The following is a 17622-nucleotide window of genomic DNA, read 5'->3' on the forward strand; positions in this document are numbered from 1 at the left end:
TGTTGTAGCATTCAGATCATTTACTTCCATTACAAGTAAAAGTCATGCATATCAAATTATATTTAAATAAAAGTGAAAAAGTATTATCAGCTAAATCGACTATATCATATAATATTAATCATTTTTTAAAATTGTATTAATATTTAAAAGTAAAAGCACGGGTTATGAAGATGATACATGAATACATAAAATACATAGCATACATGTAGCTGTTTAAGGAGGCACTATACTACCATACTTCATATAATAATAATAATAATAATAATAATAATAATAATAGTAATAAAATTAACTTTATTTATAGAGCACCTTTCATACAAGGGATGTAGCTCAAAGTGCTTTACAGGAAAGACACACAATACAGTAAAACAACAGCAAATAAACAAATAAAATAATACAATTAGACAATTTGTAAAAAAAAAAAAAAAAAAAGTCAAAATGACACTAATTAAAAGCCAGATTAAATAAATATGTTTTCAGTTGTCTTTTAAAAATGTTTACCGAGCCCACACCTCTTATAGCTTTAGGTAGAGTATTCAACATGAGGGTCAGGGCCCTTCCAAATGGTCACCAGATAAATCTGACAGGGATGGGAACACAGAAAGTTCTGCTACATGAATTTCTATTCATTGTTTTTTTGTTTTGTTTTTAACTTTGCTCAAATCTTTGCTTTTTGTGAAATATTGGACAGTTTTTAACATCTTGTAATTTAAATGAAACATCTGAAGAGTTTAGAGAGGAAAAAGGATAACAAGCCAAAAAGGTTATACTGGTTTTATATTTAACCATGCTTTGTATTTTATAAGCTTATCATATGTTTTTTTATGTCATCTTGAATATCGCAAAACAAAAGCTGTCAATTAAATGTAGTGGAGTAAAAAGTACAATATAATTCAAATGTTCATTTCTTGAGTAAAATGCATCAAGTGTGGTGTCGTCTCTGCTCTCCAATCTCTGCACCTCGCTCTCTCTCCATCTTTCTCAGCTCCTGTCACATCAAATCACTGTTTCTGACTGAAATAAAAGTGGGATTTGATATTAAATTGCTTTGATCCTTGTGTGTGTGTGTGTGTGTGTGTGTGTCTGTCTGTCTGTCTGTGTGTGTGCGTATATATAACAGATCTATCGGCGTTGCTGGCTGGTGTTCAAGAAGTCATCCAGTAAAGGACCTCGTCGTCTGGAGAAATATCCTGATGAGAAGTCTGCTTATATCAGAGCCTGTCCTAAGGTGAGTGCGTGTGTGTGTGTGTGTGTGTGTGTGTGTGTGTGTGTGTGTGTGTGTGTGTGTGTGTGTGTGTGTGTGTGTGTTTGTGACAGGTATACTCTGTTCTGCAGCAAAAAACCAAAGATAAGAAGTTGACAGACACAAACACACAGGGATGAAAGCAGCGAGCCTTCACATCAAAGTCAAATCTTCTGCTTCTGAGCTCAGCGTGAAGCAACATTCCTTCTTGTTCTCTTTTTTTCGTCTTTCTCTCAGAACTTACTCGTCTTTCACTCCTCATCATCGTCACCTCTCCTTCACCTGACCTTTTTTGTCTACTTTCGCACTTTTTCACTTAGCATCTGTCAACACACCAGTGGATTTTAGAGGAAGTTGTTGAAGGTCTTTGTGCACTTTCACTGTCAAGGTATAAGATTGTCTTTCTTGAACAGGAGGTTTCACTTCGATATAAAACAATTAGTGTTATTCCATTAAGCAGGGACTGTTGATGCATCTCCACCTGCTACTTTGGTTCATATATGTATTTAGGTTATGGTAGATGTAGATCTTTTGTGGTGTGGTGGTTAATACATACTCTCCCAGCCATTCACATCACTGGTTTTATAGCTCTGAAACAGCTGAGCCAATCACAGTTAAGCATGAGTTAAGTCAAGCTTTTCCATTAGATCATATCAAAGTGAACACACATCACAAACCTGCAGCCAAACAGATAATTAGGGTCAACTTTCCTGATCCTGATCCAAGTCTGTTAATATTGATTATCTGCTGATACTTAGAGTTATTTAATGTCCTGGTTCAAAACTATGAAACTAATCCGTGTGTCATAAAGCAGCAGTCAGGTGTTCATATGAACAGTGAAGAGGTTTTCCTCTCTGTAATCACTCCTCCTGTTCATACTGACTATTAAAAGATCTCCTTCAAATGTGCTTTCAATGGAAGTGATGGAGGACTAAATCCACAGTGTGTCCACACAGTCATTTAAAAGTAGATGATCAGCTTCTATTGAGCTTCATCAGTGTGAGTTAGTCATATCAAGTGATGTCTGACACACAATCAATCGAGTTTCATTTTGGAACTGGTATTTATGGGTATTTGTTTAACTGTGTTTTGGTTATCAGTGTTGGTCAGTTACCCTGGGAACACTGTACTTTCTATGTTTTTATGGATGATTGAGCTGAGCTGACTTTACTGTGGTCTCAACCCTTTAGTCAATCAATAACAAGACTGTTGATCACATAAAATGTACCAATACAAGATATCTTCGTTGATTTAGCTGTTTTTTTTACCTTTAACCTGTTGCCTAGGTGACAGAGATTAGCAACGTGAAGAATGTGACACGGTTGCCACGGGACACCAAGCGTCAGGCTGTGGCCATTGTGTTTACAGACGACACCTCGCGCACCTTCACCTGTGAATCAGGTAATGTATGGACACACACACACACACACACACACACACACACACACACACACAGGCACATATATATAACACACACACATATTTCTTTTAATTTCACTCCTGCAAGAAAAATCAGCAAAATACACAAGTTGAACTACACTGTACAGTCCTACTGAAATATTTTTTTTCCATTGAGAATCGTGTGTGAATAGTTTATGACTGAGAGAGCAAGACTATATACTATATCGATAAATATGCATGTTTATCATCTGATGTCAAAGCTACACAGGTTACACAGTACTAAATGTGAATGTGTGGTTTGACTCAGAGCTCAACACGCAATCACTATAGTTACGCACATAAAACATAAGAAAACAGATTTGAGATGCAGCCATAAATGTTAAACGTGAGTAACATTTGAGACCTTTGAGACCTTTGTAGACAGCTGTATTGATTAAAAGAGAATCTGTCAAATATGTGAAATGCACCCATTGTGACGGATCCATAACATTTCAATGAAGTGACAGAATTGTTGCCAGTGTGCATCATCTAATTAAGTCATTTATTCCCAAATCATGAGCTGGCAGAGGGAGGTAATTTTACTTGTTTGCAATGCAAAGCAGCTCATTTTAACACTTACACATACAGTTGGGTGAGTCAATTATTTTCCTTTTTGTTTTACCTGTAAAAACAACCTGTACACCTTTATTCTAGGAGGACTCTTCCTAATGTGACCCTGAATATACAAAAATGGAAATTGAATCCAACCAACACATTTTTATACATCCAAATTTGACCTGTGTTTATTACAAAAATCACCATTAAAACATGGTATTTGTATTCTTCATACTCTATAAAATGTTCTCTTGGACCATAACAGTGATTCTGAATTTTTCCCCATTAATAAATTGAATCCACTCTGTTTGCTCTCTGACAGCTTCATTAAGGATTAATCAAACATTTAAAGACTGATGGGGAATTTATGAATGTGAATGGTGTCAAGAGTAATAATGAGTCAGAATGTGAACAGTATGTAAGAGTTAAGAATAATCTTGATGCTAGTGGATGTGATGCCTCTCTCTCTCTCTCTCTCTCTCTCTCTCTCTCTCTCTCTCTCTCTCTCTCTCTCTCTCTCTCTCTCTCTCTCTCTCTCTCTCTCTCTCAAATACACTTTATTGGAGTTACAATATTGCCAAAAGCTAGATTGTTTATTATTGAATAATTATGTTTTAGATAATGTATAATTTGATTTAGTTGGATTTTTTGTGCCAATTTGTTACAGTGATGGTCTTCAGTGTTTGTTATAGTGGATGTTGTTAAAGGAGTCATTTGAAGTTTTATTGTAAGCTACCAAAACTCATTGGGTTTGTCCTTGAGGTAATTTCCTTCCTCATAAAACATTTGCAAAGTAGATTTAAACTATTTGAAATCCTCCATAGTTTAAATTCAGCATTGCTATGCTTCTTGCATTACAGCCATCTGAATATGATTGGAATGGTATGAACCTACAAAACAGAATTTGAGGGATCAGACCTAATTGGCAGTGTGTGCTATAGCACATTCCGCTCTCAATAGCATACAGGATTGGATGTTTTTCCCATTTTAACAATTCCTGTTGTTGGAGTGAGATTACCATATTTCTCTCTCGGTCCAGAGCTGGATGCAGAGGACTGGTTCAAGACGTTATCAATCGAGTGTCTGGGAACACGGCTCAATGACATCAGTATGGGGGAGCCGGACCTCCTGGCAGCTGGGGTGCAGTGCGAACACACAGGTAATACACAGCTGCAGCTTCCAGCTCAGTTTGGCACTCCATCAAACATAATTGACGTGTTGGTGAGTTGGAAGCCAGTGAGGGATTATGTCCCTGCTGGCTGGCAGCTTGCACCACATGTAACAGAGGAGACACCTGTCTGTGAATAGGTAAGTAGATGTTCCAATTTGGGAGTAAAATATATGAAGTAAAAATGTGAAGTGAACTGGTTTCAAAGGGGACTTCTTTAAAACGATTTCTGGAATCTAGGACCATTTTATGTCACATGTCATACCACAACTGAATCACCAGTGGTATACTTTAATGTTAAGCAGAAACAGCAGACATGACGTGTAATATAATACACTTAACTCTAATCTGGAGTAAACAGTAAAATAAAGCTGAAATTCTAAACAACAAGTGAAGCTGAACTCCACAGAGATTCATTTGAAGCTACAGAAGACTGAGAGCTTTTCAAAACAGACCTTTCTCTCTTACTCTTCACATAAGACACAAGTGTTTAGCCAGTCAGACCAAACCTTCCATAAATACTGATGAAAGAGCTTCTCCATGACAGATTAATTCATGAACAGTGAAACCCGGTTGCAACTCAACCACCAACACTTCCTTCTGATGAAATTCCTAAAGCAGAACATCAAGCCACACTGATAATAAGTCCCTGACACTGCTTGGTCTCCTCAGAGCGTTTCAACGTGTTCCTCCTCCCTTGCCCCAACCTGGACATCTATGGGGAGTGCATGATGCAGATCACCCACGAGAACATCTACCTGTGGGACATCCACAACCCTCGCACCAAGCTGGTCACCTGGCCACTCTGCTCCCTGCGGCGCTACGGGCGTGACGCCACCCGCTTCACCTTCGAGGCCGGACGGTGAGACTCAGGGAAGAGAGGAGAGGATGGAAGGGAGAGGGTGGGGGAGATGTTTGATCACTGACAGCCAGTTGCTACATATACATACAAACTCTATGCCAAGTTAGGGATCCTTTGTTACATAAATGTGTATTTAAGACCTGTATCAGAACTTACAACTAACGTGTGTGTGTGTGTACTTGTCAGTCATTCTCCGGTCAGTCCAAGGATATCCCCCTCTCTCTCTCTTGCTTTCTCTCGCTCCCTCTTTCTCACACACACACACACACACACACACACACACACACACACATACATTGGTTGGTTGTGTTGGCCTTAGCCCCATGAAGAGATTGATTGAATAGATTAGACACTGAATCAATGCTGGGCCAGACCTCCTTATCTTCTCCTCTTTGATAAAACCTGACAAGCTATGATTGGGTCAGCATGCAGATAACGGAGTGTGTGCACGCGCGTGTGTGTGTCTGGAACAAAGCAAAATAGCAAGAGCGCCCTCTGGCTGTTGGTCTACTGTACTGCATCACTGTCATTAGATGCCCACTGGCGGAAATGTGCATGTTAAAGCAGTGCAGGAAAGAAGGAAACACATGAGAACTTGGAATAATAAATAAAAATAAAATAAGAGGTCATGTTAATGAAATTTAATATATATATTATAAACTTTACAATACATGGGAGAAATTCACAGCATTTACCAAAGAGGAAATAGGGAGAAAATGTCAAAACAAGGGTGGCAAAGAAGGCAACAGGCTGCCACCAGGTCAACAACATCTTGGGACTTGTGATGTAGTCATTTCCAGTGCATTTCATTAAGCCTATTATTATCACTAGCTTTACAATACAGATGCAGTAATTTGAAACTAGTAAAACCAATAGAAACAGACTGTTTTCAATCATTTAGTTTATTATTAATAGTTTGTGAACTAATGAGCAGAGACTATAAAGACTCAGCAGCACAATCACTACCACTAGAACCAAGCAGCAGGTCATCTGTGGACAATGAGGGTGTATAGAGGTGCACTTGTTGTTGTCAGTCATTGAAGTGAGGCGAATGAGTTGACTAAAGTGGAATGTGAGTCCTGGACAATTTCCTCAAGCTCTATGTTTAGATCATGAAAAAGTACCACTGTCCACATATAAGGCTCCTCGTGTTCATTGTATTCTGATTCTTGAATTGGTGCCATTTAATGATGTCATGAGAAGAGCAGCAGGCAATATTTAGCCATGTTATCTATGGATGGATGTAATTACGGACTTGTTACAACCAATCAAAGAGTCACATGGGTTCACAGATGACTCATTCATTGGACAGTTGTGGTGATGTTTACATGGACTCGCAGAGGAAATCAAAGTTCAGTGACCGACAGCAGGTCAGGCAGCAATTTACTGCTTCTAATGTGTATATTTATCCTCTCTGATGTTACAGAGCTCAGAAACAATTGAATGTGAGAATTATTAGTCGAGACTGAAACTGGATCTCATCATACTTTTTATAAGACAGCAACTATGAGATAGTACCATACCATAATCATAGTATTATACGTATAGCTATTTAAGGCAAAATGAGGTAAGCAGCAATTCAGGTGCTAAATGTTGCTGAATAAAATATTCATTAAAATATTAAATGTTCTTACTGAGTTACTGTTGTGTGTAGGATGTGCGACAGCGGTGAAGGCCTCTACACCTTTCAGACCAGAGAGGGAGAGCAGATCTACCAGAGAGTTCACTCCTCCACACTGGCTATCGCTGAGCAGCACAAGAAAGTCCTGCTGGAGATGGAGAAAAACAGTAGGGTGAGGCTACCTGGATAACACACACAATACACTACACAATGATAATAATACAGTCTACTGTAATCTACTATAAATGAATCCAGGACGAATGGGTGTCACAGTGTGGTGCAGATTTTTTCCTTGAATATTAAACAGGGTATATGTACAGTAAGTGATGACATGGGTGCATCCTCCTCCCTCAGCAGGTGGTATACATCTCGTCCAACTGTGGCAGCTTTCTACCCACAGCTACACTTCTGATCTTTATTAGAGATGTTACCAAAACATGCTATTAATCCTCATAAAGTGTCATACATTCACTAAAATATCACTGTTATCTATTTAATGTACAACACATTGCACTTGTTTTAAATCCCTGACGATGTTGTGTGTGTGACTTCCAGTTGATGTCTAAGGGTTCAGAGCCTGGCTCGTACCCATGCACCCCCACCGCCATCCTGCCCCGATCCGCTTACTGGCATCACATCACTGGAAACCAGAGCGGCATGGACCCCGGCAGCGGTAAGCAACACAACAGCCTTAAAAAATAATGTTTGTCTATTTTTATCTAATTTTCCCAATAGACCACTTCGATTTGAACTCATTTCCTGAATTGTGCCCTGGAGGTTGTTCATGTATCTGCTGGTGTGGTGCAATATCTGTACCTGTATTGACTTGTATTGCAGTTGCATCTCTAGCTGCCCTAATTACCTGTTATTACATGCAAGAAGAGCAATTTTTAGGATTTATTTGGTAAAGAATTCACAACAAGCCCTTCAATTTATTCTGGGTTTTGCCTCTTTCACTTAAATTTTAAATTGTTTTCATGTAGTGAAGATTTAAAGGTAGAATATGTAGAATGAGCAGAACAACGCCATCTAATATATCGAGATTGTAGTCGCAACAACCAAAAAGTAATTCCAGCAGTCGGCTTGCCAGGTCCGGTGCCGGATTTTATTTTAGCTCTAACTCTGTAAATATACCACTTTGTCCACATGTCTAACCTTTTTAGGCGAGAAAGTAGCCCTTTAGATCCACAATGTGATGCTAATTTGTCCAAATAATATGTGCTTAAAGTTTTGTTCCTGCGAATTCGGAGCCACTCAAGTTAGCCGTAGCGAGTAACGCACTTCCGGTCATTTTCACAAAATAAAACACCTGTTGCCTTTTATTATTAAGAAAACCATAACGATAGAGTTGGTGCTTTTATTTTGAAAACAGGAAGCGAACATACCCTCGCTGTAACTGACTTGAAACCCTAGAAACCACCGAGGTAAATTACATTGTAACGCCAGTGGGAGTAGTAGTTAAACCTGGGAAGCGTACCTGTGTTCCCCGGGTCCTATGTTCCCCGATCGCGGCTAACTCGGTTGCTAATTCAGCTGCTAGCTCGGCTGCTAACTCGGCGGCTAACTTATCTGCTAACTCAGCGGCTAACTCAGCTAACTGGCTGACTGTAGACGGGATCATCCCTATGTTCCCCGGTCACATACAAAGTTGGGAACATAGGACACGGGGAACATAGGGATGATCCCCTAATTAAGTAGCAATACAGTCATACTGCACATCAAACAGGAGAAACTCCGCTACAAGCACGTCATTTTTACACACACCAAACACAACTCAAACACCAAGCATATTAATGATCAAATATCAAAATCCGAATAGCGTCAGAAAGTCAACCCACTCTCCACATTTTTATTGCTACCGCTCTGATACTTCATGGTACACAAACAAATAGCATCTCATATGAAAGCTAAGACCCTGGCGAGTTCAACAGTACCACTATTATTGCGCTAAAAACTCAGTGAACCAGCAGCCAAAGAATACAAAGGTAAACAACCACTTATTTATAGCGACTAACAGATATTCTGTCTTACCTTTGAAGTTTTGTGATGAAAAGTTGTACTTGAGAGCAAAAAACGCTGGTTTTAGTAAGTTCAACACGGCTCTTCTTGTTTACAACTCCATTTCACCCAGTGCCAGCCTACAGTAGCTGCACCGGAACAACAGACAACCCTGGCAACCCGCAATTCCAGCCGCTAATTGGTTGGTACAATGTACTCAGAACATGTCAGAACGTCATTGTCGAACCCGTCAAAAAATTGTAAATATATTAATTCAGACTAAATTTTTTTTTATGGAAAAGCAATACTTTCATTCTGTACCCCTCAAAACGCCCCGTGGCTGTATTATTTAAAAAAAATATATAGCTTTTAATAAATATTCTACATATTCAACCTTTAAATTGAGACTACACTTTTAATAGGACAGACTCTACTGGATCAGATTAATAGGTGATATTTAACATAGATGATATTCACAGCTTCTCATCATTATCTTACAGTGGATTGAATATGAACTAGTTATCCTAACTCAATATTGATCTCATATTCAACGTTAAAAGTGTAAAGATAAAGAGTTCAATGACTAAAATGAATCTTATACAGAGCTGGAGTCAGGACGTGGTTACATTAACTTAGCATAAAGACTGTAAACAATAAAACCATTGTGACTCTGTCCAAAGATCAGACAAACACCTAACAACACCTTTAGAGCTCAGTAATTAAATGTTTTACTAAAACTGAAATGTAAATACACCAGTTTGTGGATTTAGGGGAGGTTATGTACTGGAATATGTTTTTTTTGACAAATCAGAGTTTATCCAACCCTCAGGTACTTTAATGCAGCATCTCTGGCTACAACGCAGGTTACCAGATAGTTGGTGAGCACAGCTTTTGGTTTTGGTCTCTGTACAGATGTGATGTGATGGCACCAAACCTGGCAACCTGACATAGGTCTGTCATAGTGACTACTTTTGTTGGACGATAAATTGTCACACAAATAATCGTGATAAACAATATTATTGTCATTTGAAGATCATTTTATACCACTGATATAATGAATATAATAGCATAATAATGCACGGGGGGCAGTGGTGACTGTGCTATTGCTTTTATTCTGACTAATGGAAGACTGCAGCAATACCAAGCAAACTACATTTCAAATTTCAAATCTAAAGTAACGGTTGTGTTTCTGCTCCATCTGCAGGTGATGCCGCAGAAGACGACCTGCTGTCCACCCGCCTGCCTCCTGACCGCCACGCCACACTGCCCCTGGCAAACACACATGCACAGTCCCAGCCGCACATACACACACACTCCCCGACACACTACCCCACTTACCCTGGACAGTGACACAGACACACACAGAGAACAAGACAAAGACGTTGAAAAAATACACAAACACACACTTAACCACATGCATGGAGGCACACACACTTCTCACACAGTGAGACAAACACACACTCTCCCTTCTTACCTTTGTTTTACAGCCCAACGTTACACCTCACAGGAAATGTTGTAAGCAGAACTAACACTGGCCGACAGACCATCTTGAATGCAGAAAGCAGGAAATGAAAAAAGAACTCTGCAAAAGGCTGCCAGGAGATTGGGCTTCCTTACATGACTGCAGTTCCCACAATTCCACAGTAGGGGGCGGGGGGTATTTGGCATTTCTCCACTCTCAGGCTGAGAAATTCTGCCCTGAAGATTATTGTGTACTGTATTATATAAAGTAAGGATATAAAGCTCTCAGTGTGCTTAAAACACATACATTTTGTCTACCCATGTCTAAAAGGGAGTGTTTAAACCTGCTCTGAATAGCTGCAGTCAAAGAGTTGAATGCTAATTATGATGATGATTTTAAAGTTTTATAAGCCATAATGGTAGAAATTCTGAGTAAGAGAAGCAATTTGAGCAATGCCCCCAAAAAAGACCTTGCATGGCATCACATAAGGGAGTCAGTTTCCCTGACCCTGCAGCACAAATGTTATGTGATTAATTGCAATGAGATTACCAGGCAATTCTTTTCACCCCAGCCTAAGCTATAAACTATAGCTGCTATAAATGCTTTTGCTGTTAGATGTGGTCAGAAGAAATTCAAATAGGTTTGTTTGAAGCATGCTGAGACCTTTACAGATACACCAAATAGGTACTATCTTGTTGCCTACTAGCTAGCTACCAACTATCTATCTGGTAACTAGCTATCTGGTAATATATCCAGGTCACCATAGCTAGCTATCCGGCAGCTAACTATGGTGACCCCAATATACTACCTGATAGCTAGCTATGGTGATCCAGAATATAATGGACTAACAAAATACTGTACATCTATATTTGTCAGATTTCTACAAAGGTTTTTAGTGATGAATCAATGAAATGCCAAATTTTGATCAAATTCCCATCCTAGATTTATTATGGTGTATATACAGTAGGACTAGCAAAGCTGGATCTCTTCTTCTGGATTGAGTTTCTCACCCCCAAGAGTGACACATGTTTCAAATAGCTGCCATGGGATCAATGTGGACCGGGACTGCATGGTGCCTTAATAGCACCACATGGACTGTGCTATCATCTGAAGTACACTGACATTTGAGTTCCTGTGTGGAAGTTTCCCAGTGTACCAGCACTGGCTGACACACTTGTATGAAGAACGCTTGATAATTTCACTGTATGTGCGCATCCGGATCGATGCCTTTTGACTTTGCTGATAACTGATGTGACTTTGCGGTTACTGGATCTGTATGCTGTGCTGAGGTTCTGAACCGCTCTGAACCATGGAACAAAACTGTGATCGGATTCATGTTCTCTGGATTGGTTCCTGTACTATACCAGACATTCATTCGCCCTTAGAGCTTCAGTCTTCTCTGGGATGTACTCTTATTACCCCTCCTAGTGGCCACATACTTACATTCTGCTATATTTGCACAAGCCAGTTATTTTTCTTATGTTATTCTTTTATTTCTATGCTATTCTATTCTATTCTATTATTAAGGGTTAGGAATGGAAGGAAAGCTTACAGTATAGATTTTTGAATGCCCTGATTGATTATATGTTTGGATGGAACCTGCCATTAACTGCTGTTCAGTGTCCTTACTTTTGACCATTCGAATGCCAGAATTCTTTTAATGGGATTCATTTTTCCCCAATATTTTTCTCCTCAATAAATTGTGAAATTATCCACTGAAAAAGATGACAACATGGTCGAGCATTGGCGAGCACAGATTCTAATGGATAGAAGTAGAAAAGAAAAGAGGGGTATCTCTTCTTCCCACAGGGTTATGGTTTATTTTTGCTGTATGGTCACACCAGAGCAGATCTTAAGGCCCATATAATTGGTGCACGTGGGAGAACTTGGGCAGTATACATAAGTGCTTAGTGTGCCTCTAAAGGCCTCAGTGGTATGTGAAATTGGGTCCAAAATTAAACATAGAACTGTAGACACAGCTTAGTTAAATAAAGGTTTTCTGAAGATTAATTTTTCCCAAAGGTCACACCAGAGTGGCGCTTATTGCACCAGTGTGTAGGATTTAGTGGCATCTAGTGGTGAATTTTCATATTGCAATAAACTGAATATTGCTCCCCTCACCAGTCCCTTTCCATGCATGAACCCAAGGTGGCCACGAAACTCGTGAAATAACAAAAGACCCTTTTTAGACAGACTTTGGTTTTTCCGTTCTGGGCTACTATAGAAACATGGCAGTGTAACATGGCTGGCTCTATGGAAGAGGACCCACTCTCTTTGTAGATATAAAGGACTCCTTCTAAGGTGACAAAAACACAACAATTCTTCATTTCAGATGATAATACATTAACTAAAACATATTTACAAATATTATGTTCCATTTCTGCCAAGTCTGTTCTATTTGATACCACTTAGTGCTACACACTGTACCTTTAAGTAAATTATATGAGTATGTGGGCCAACCTGAAAGGCACTACAGCCAACGAAAGGGCCACTTTGGCTGATCAAGAGACACTTGAACCACTTAAGTGCTCCTATAATGTGACCATAGGGAAAAATGCAGCATGTAAGTGTCTCATTAGGTTACAGAAATTCCCAAGAAATCTCTGTTATACAGTAGTAGTACAATAGCTGATGTTGCAGTCTGTTCAATAATAGTCTCTTCAGCTTCACATGTATGACCTCTTCCCCACTTTCTGTTGCTTAAAACAACCTAATCTGGCATCAGGACATCTTCTTACACTCACAAGGCACATCACTTCTGCAATCCTTAAAACAGATTGTCTTAAAGGAGAATTAGTTACAATTTAGGTCATTTTTTGTAGTTTTGTCCATCATTTCTATCATTGATAATATCATTGTACCCATAAAGGAATATGACATGAAACATCAGTGGGATTAAACTTGTTAGGAGTTAGGAGGAGTTCTGCAACCCTGCCCAAACCTGACAGGTCCAGATAGTATCAAGTTCTGGGTCAGATTTGTGTTGGTGTGTTGTGTAAAGCTTCAGGCTTAGATCAAGTTCAGATCGCACATTTAACAGTAACAGTCAAGGTCAGTCAGATCGAAAAGATGTGGATGCAGGCTGGATCCAGGTTTTACTTTAGGCCCTTTTAGAACTCTAATGTAGTAGTATGCAAAGTGCATGAGAGATTATTATCAGCATTTTGGGTATCCTCACTTTCAGTTTTACCTCAAAATAAAGTGGGTTAGATCACCTGGCTAAACTGTTACCTTGTTTCCAACCTGTGTGATCATTTACAAGTTTTTTCTCCATCATTATGTTCCCAAATGTCTTTTAACTGTAGTAAGCACTATGATATTGTCACTGATAGAATAATTATTAGCATTTTTGGAGATCAAAGTCTTCCCATAGATGAAGTATTGATCAGCTCTGGTACTGTCAAAATCAAAATCACTGGAGGACACTAAACTAGACTGATATCTACACTTGTATGAGTGAATTTCCCATAGTACATACCAGTCAAACCATGTTAGCCTTCCCTCATACCTACCACAGGCCATTCAAATACCCCAAAGTCATGACTATTTAAGGATATGTCCATCTAAGGTTGTTGTCTTTCATCCAGACAGCTTGACTTTGCTACATACCACCTTTGCCTTCTATTATATCTTTTTTTAAAAAGAACTTAGCTTTTCATTTTGATGGGACTTCAGAGGTGAGGTGGTGGTGGGAGGGAGATGATTGGCATGCCAGGAAGGACGGGGTGACTGAACAAGAAAGGTTGGATCATGCTTTTCTCAGCTTATGGTCTCAAATCGGAGATCATGCTTTGAATTCTGCCTTTCAATTCTGTCATAAGTGTTTAAGACTGTCGATCTGATATTGGAGATTTTACCACAGCAATGTGATGTCTGGGAACATGTCGGCCACCTTTTACGCAATTATAAAATGCCTCGTATCTGGATTGTGTCTAGATCTGATTTAGCTGGATTAATGCTGGAATCCTTGCAACTAACATGTTTTTTTTTATGTCATTTTAACATGACAGGGCTAAGCGTTTTGTTGGTTGTTTACATGATGTAAGTTGTGTATTGTGCGTAGATGTGTTTTTGTGTACTTGCATACTGTTTAACCCGAGTTTGCTGCCCTCTTGAGAGACTCTTGTACATATGGCTATTTATTTCATATGAAGTGTGTGTGTGTGTGTGTGTGTGTGTGTGTGTGTGTGAGAGAGAGAGAGAGAGAGAGATGTGAGGGTGTGACATGAGGGATTATTGGAACATGTGTTCATTTAAAATGCTGACACTCACCATGTTTTTTGTACCTTGTAATGTTGAACAAGCAGATGGTAGCCAGTCCACACTTTGTCAGGGTGGCTCCTCACACATAAATCTGCCCCTGATTGTACAACAAGAATACACTTGCCATCCTGTCTTCTGCACTGTCCCCTCTCACAGTGTGCATCTTTTTGGCCTTAGACTAATCACATCATCTCTGTTTATGTCTGTGCCACACTGCTCTTTTTGGTTTTGTAAAGAAGCGGTTGCAGGAGAAGCCTACAGAGGGGTGTTTCATAAAGAAGGTTCAGATAAGCAGGGTTGATTGTGAAAAGCCTGGCTTGACTGAGCCTAACAAATTGAACCAGGATTAAAATGTTTTGTTCGTTCATAAGTTTGTAATATAAAATTATTGAAGTAAATGAGAACGAAAGCTCTGTTATAAACAAAGCAAAAAGAAACCTTCATGTTGTAGACTCTAACTAACTTCCATGTCTGTTTCTTAACATTCCATCTTGGGTTCAAATCCTGTTTGAGTATGTCTTTGTATTAAAATGCTAAAATTGATGTGCAATATGTATTAAACAACTTGAATTATCAAATACAAGCCCAGTCAGGTTTTATTGGAAGAAAATGAGAGCATTTACATTTTCTAGGGTTCTAAAGTTCATTTTGGGGCAAGTGACATAATAACCTCCACATGCTTGTAATTTTGTTTAAATACCTGCAGATGTGTTGTCTGGCTCACATGTACATCTGAATTTATTTATTTTATAAGAAAGAAATTGTGAAAATGCTATTTTCACTACAGGTTTACAGACATGCAAACGGCTACAGAGGTACAGTCGGGCTTTGAGGTAAATTTGAGTTAGAGCTTGTTAGCTCGATATCAACAGAGCCTGTTGGGCATGTCATTAATTTGGTCGGTATTTCATCATAAACCAAAGAATTGGATAAATTCAGTTTTGTTTCGGTTGATAATAGAGCTCGACCAGAAGTCATCCTGAACCACAGTTGTCAAGAGGAGATCACCAAAGTCATTGCTCATCACTTGGTATTCATGAATGTCTGTACCAAATTTTGTGGCAATCTATAGAGTAATTGTTCATCTGTTTCAATGAATATGTGAAAACCTTTACATAATGGTGGCCCTAGGGGAGAAGTCTGGGGATCAACAACTTCTTGAGAATTGATCCTCTGGGGATAATGAATGTCTTAACCAAATTTCACAGCAATACCTTGTGTATTTGTTGAAGTATTTCAATTAAAAGCGAAGCTGTCAACTTATTGGTGGTGCTAGGAGGAAATGCCCAAATTATTAGGATTTATGAGACCAAAATAGTGGTTTAGTCAGAAGCCAGATTTTCTTATATTAACATGTAGCAGGCATTTTTGCTTTATGAAACACCCCTTGTAAAAGTGGTAAAACAAAGTGCTAAGTGGAGGCCAATGACGGTGATAGAAATAGCTGGGAAGCAGGGTGGTTTAAAAGTATGACAGTGTCAGCTCTCACCAATGACTATGACCCCTTAGCTTTGTAACTGATGATAAAATGTTCTTTTAACCATTTACACTGTCTACACACAAAGTGCATGTTTTGGAAAAAAATAAAGTCCATTGCTTACTTAATGGTGTACCTCTCCTGATATCCATCCCTTGAATGTGACCTTTGCTAATGCTTTGTTTTGTTTTGTTTTGTTTTGTTTTTAAAAGAAGTGATGTGAATTATTTGACTTTAAATTGAAATATGACATCTAGGTTCATATGGTGTTGAAACTGATTCAAATGTTTTAAGGTTGATTTTAGGGTCAATCAAACGGGTTAATGAACATACAGGATGTGGGACACAGTAACTGCTTTGTAAGTCATAAGTATGAAGTCACTAAGCTATGAAATTCCATAGAGACCATAGAGGAGAAAGGGAAGTCCCAAGTCAAGACCTACAAGTCCGAGTCCTATAAATTTTGTGTTTCAATTCCTAAACTGGTCATTATGTGCCCTACACAACTTAATTAATTTAACTCTCTACTGCATGTTGCTGCCTTAAGCTAATAGAAACTCTTTATACAACCTCACCCTTCCATTTATGAAAATGTTGTAATGTCTGATGACTCTTTTTATTCAAACACTCTTTCGAGAAGCACAAAAGTGTTGTAGTGCCAGAAAAAAGCAACATGAATATCACCATTTAACATCTTTAAGTCAAGATAGCTTCAATCATGCATGGATATCTAAATAATCATAACTGTTTATATAGTTTACAGACATGTTGCAATTGCAATTGCATATGGTTGAGAATTTAAACATATTAACTTTTGTCACCTCAAGGTGATGATGTGCAGTTGTGCAGTGTGCAGTTAGGTTACTTGTTAGTTTTTCAAGTCAGGTGAGGTCAAGTTTAAAGTAACATGAGTCTGACTCACTGAGTGACCCAGTGACTTTGACTCACTGTGCTCCAGTCCAGACCTCTTATTTATAATAAATAGATAAATAATCTACACAAATATCATGTACAAATATACACATACTGCTTGCATAGTGCACTCCAGCACATTGGATTTCATATGAAACAATGAATATTAAGTGCTGACTTTTAGCTTTGTAACTACTTTACTTTCACTCTAAATCTACCACTTGAAAGTTGAATTTATAGTGTGCAGCTGTCTTGCAATTAAAATTTTGAAAAAAAAGTCTCATCTTCTCACCACTGCCATATGGTTGAGAATTTAAACATATTAACTTTTGATAATGTCATTAAAATTACTGATATTAAACTCATTTATATATGCCCAAATAACAGGGCTCATCAGGTTCTCAATGACCTGATCAATCTTAAGCTGTAAATGCTGTGGTGTGTCATCACAGCATTTATTGATTGATGCTATATAGGCTACTTTCCCCTATAATGAACATTAAATAAATGAATACAGCATTTTTAACCCATGAAAAGTCAATACAAGCTTATCTTATCATAACTCATAAGTTCTAATATGTTATTCAAAGACAATGAACTTATATATGTACATTTATGTTT

The 17622-nt window shown here is 38.6% G+C and overlaps 2 protein-coding genes across 2 annotated transcripts; both read left to right on the top strand.

The window, feature by feature from the left end:
* The first annotated feature begins 541 nt into the window (after nucleotides 1–541).
* LOC128361677 (docking protein 4-like) lies at nucleotides 542–7079 on the top strand. Its single transcript, XM_053322213.1, has 6 exons — nucleotides 542–547; nucleotides 1121–1228; nucleotides 2530–2644; nucleotides 4278–4397; nucleotides 5079–5268; nucleotides 6923–7079. Exons 1-6 carry the CDS (start codon nucleotides 542–544, stop codon nucleotides 7077–7079), a joined length of 696 nt encoding a protein of 231 aa, XP_053178188.1.
* Nucleotides 7080–7419: 340 nt separating this feature from the next.
* On the top strand, nucleotides 7420–10313 carry LOC128358095 (docking protein 4-like). The gene is made up of 2 exons (XM_053318490.1): nucleotides 7420–7562; nucleotides 10092–10313. Exons 1-2 carry the CDS (start codon nucleotides 7448–7450, stop codon nucleotides 10235–10237), a joined length of 261 nt encoding a protein of 86 aa, XP_053174465.1. The 5' UTR covers nucleotides 7420–7447; the 3' UTR covers nucleotides 10238–10313.
* The last annotated feature ends 7309 nt before the right edge of the window (nucleotides 10314–17622 follow it).

This window comes from Scomber japonicus, chromosome 1 (assembly GCF_027409825.1).
Source record: "Scomber japonicus isolate fScoJap1 chromosome 1, fScoJap1.pri, whole genome shotgun sequence".
Classification (NCBI taxonomy): domain Eukaryota; kingdom Metazoa; phylum Chordata; class Actinopteri; order Scombriformes; family Scombridae; genus Scomber; species Scomber japonicus.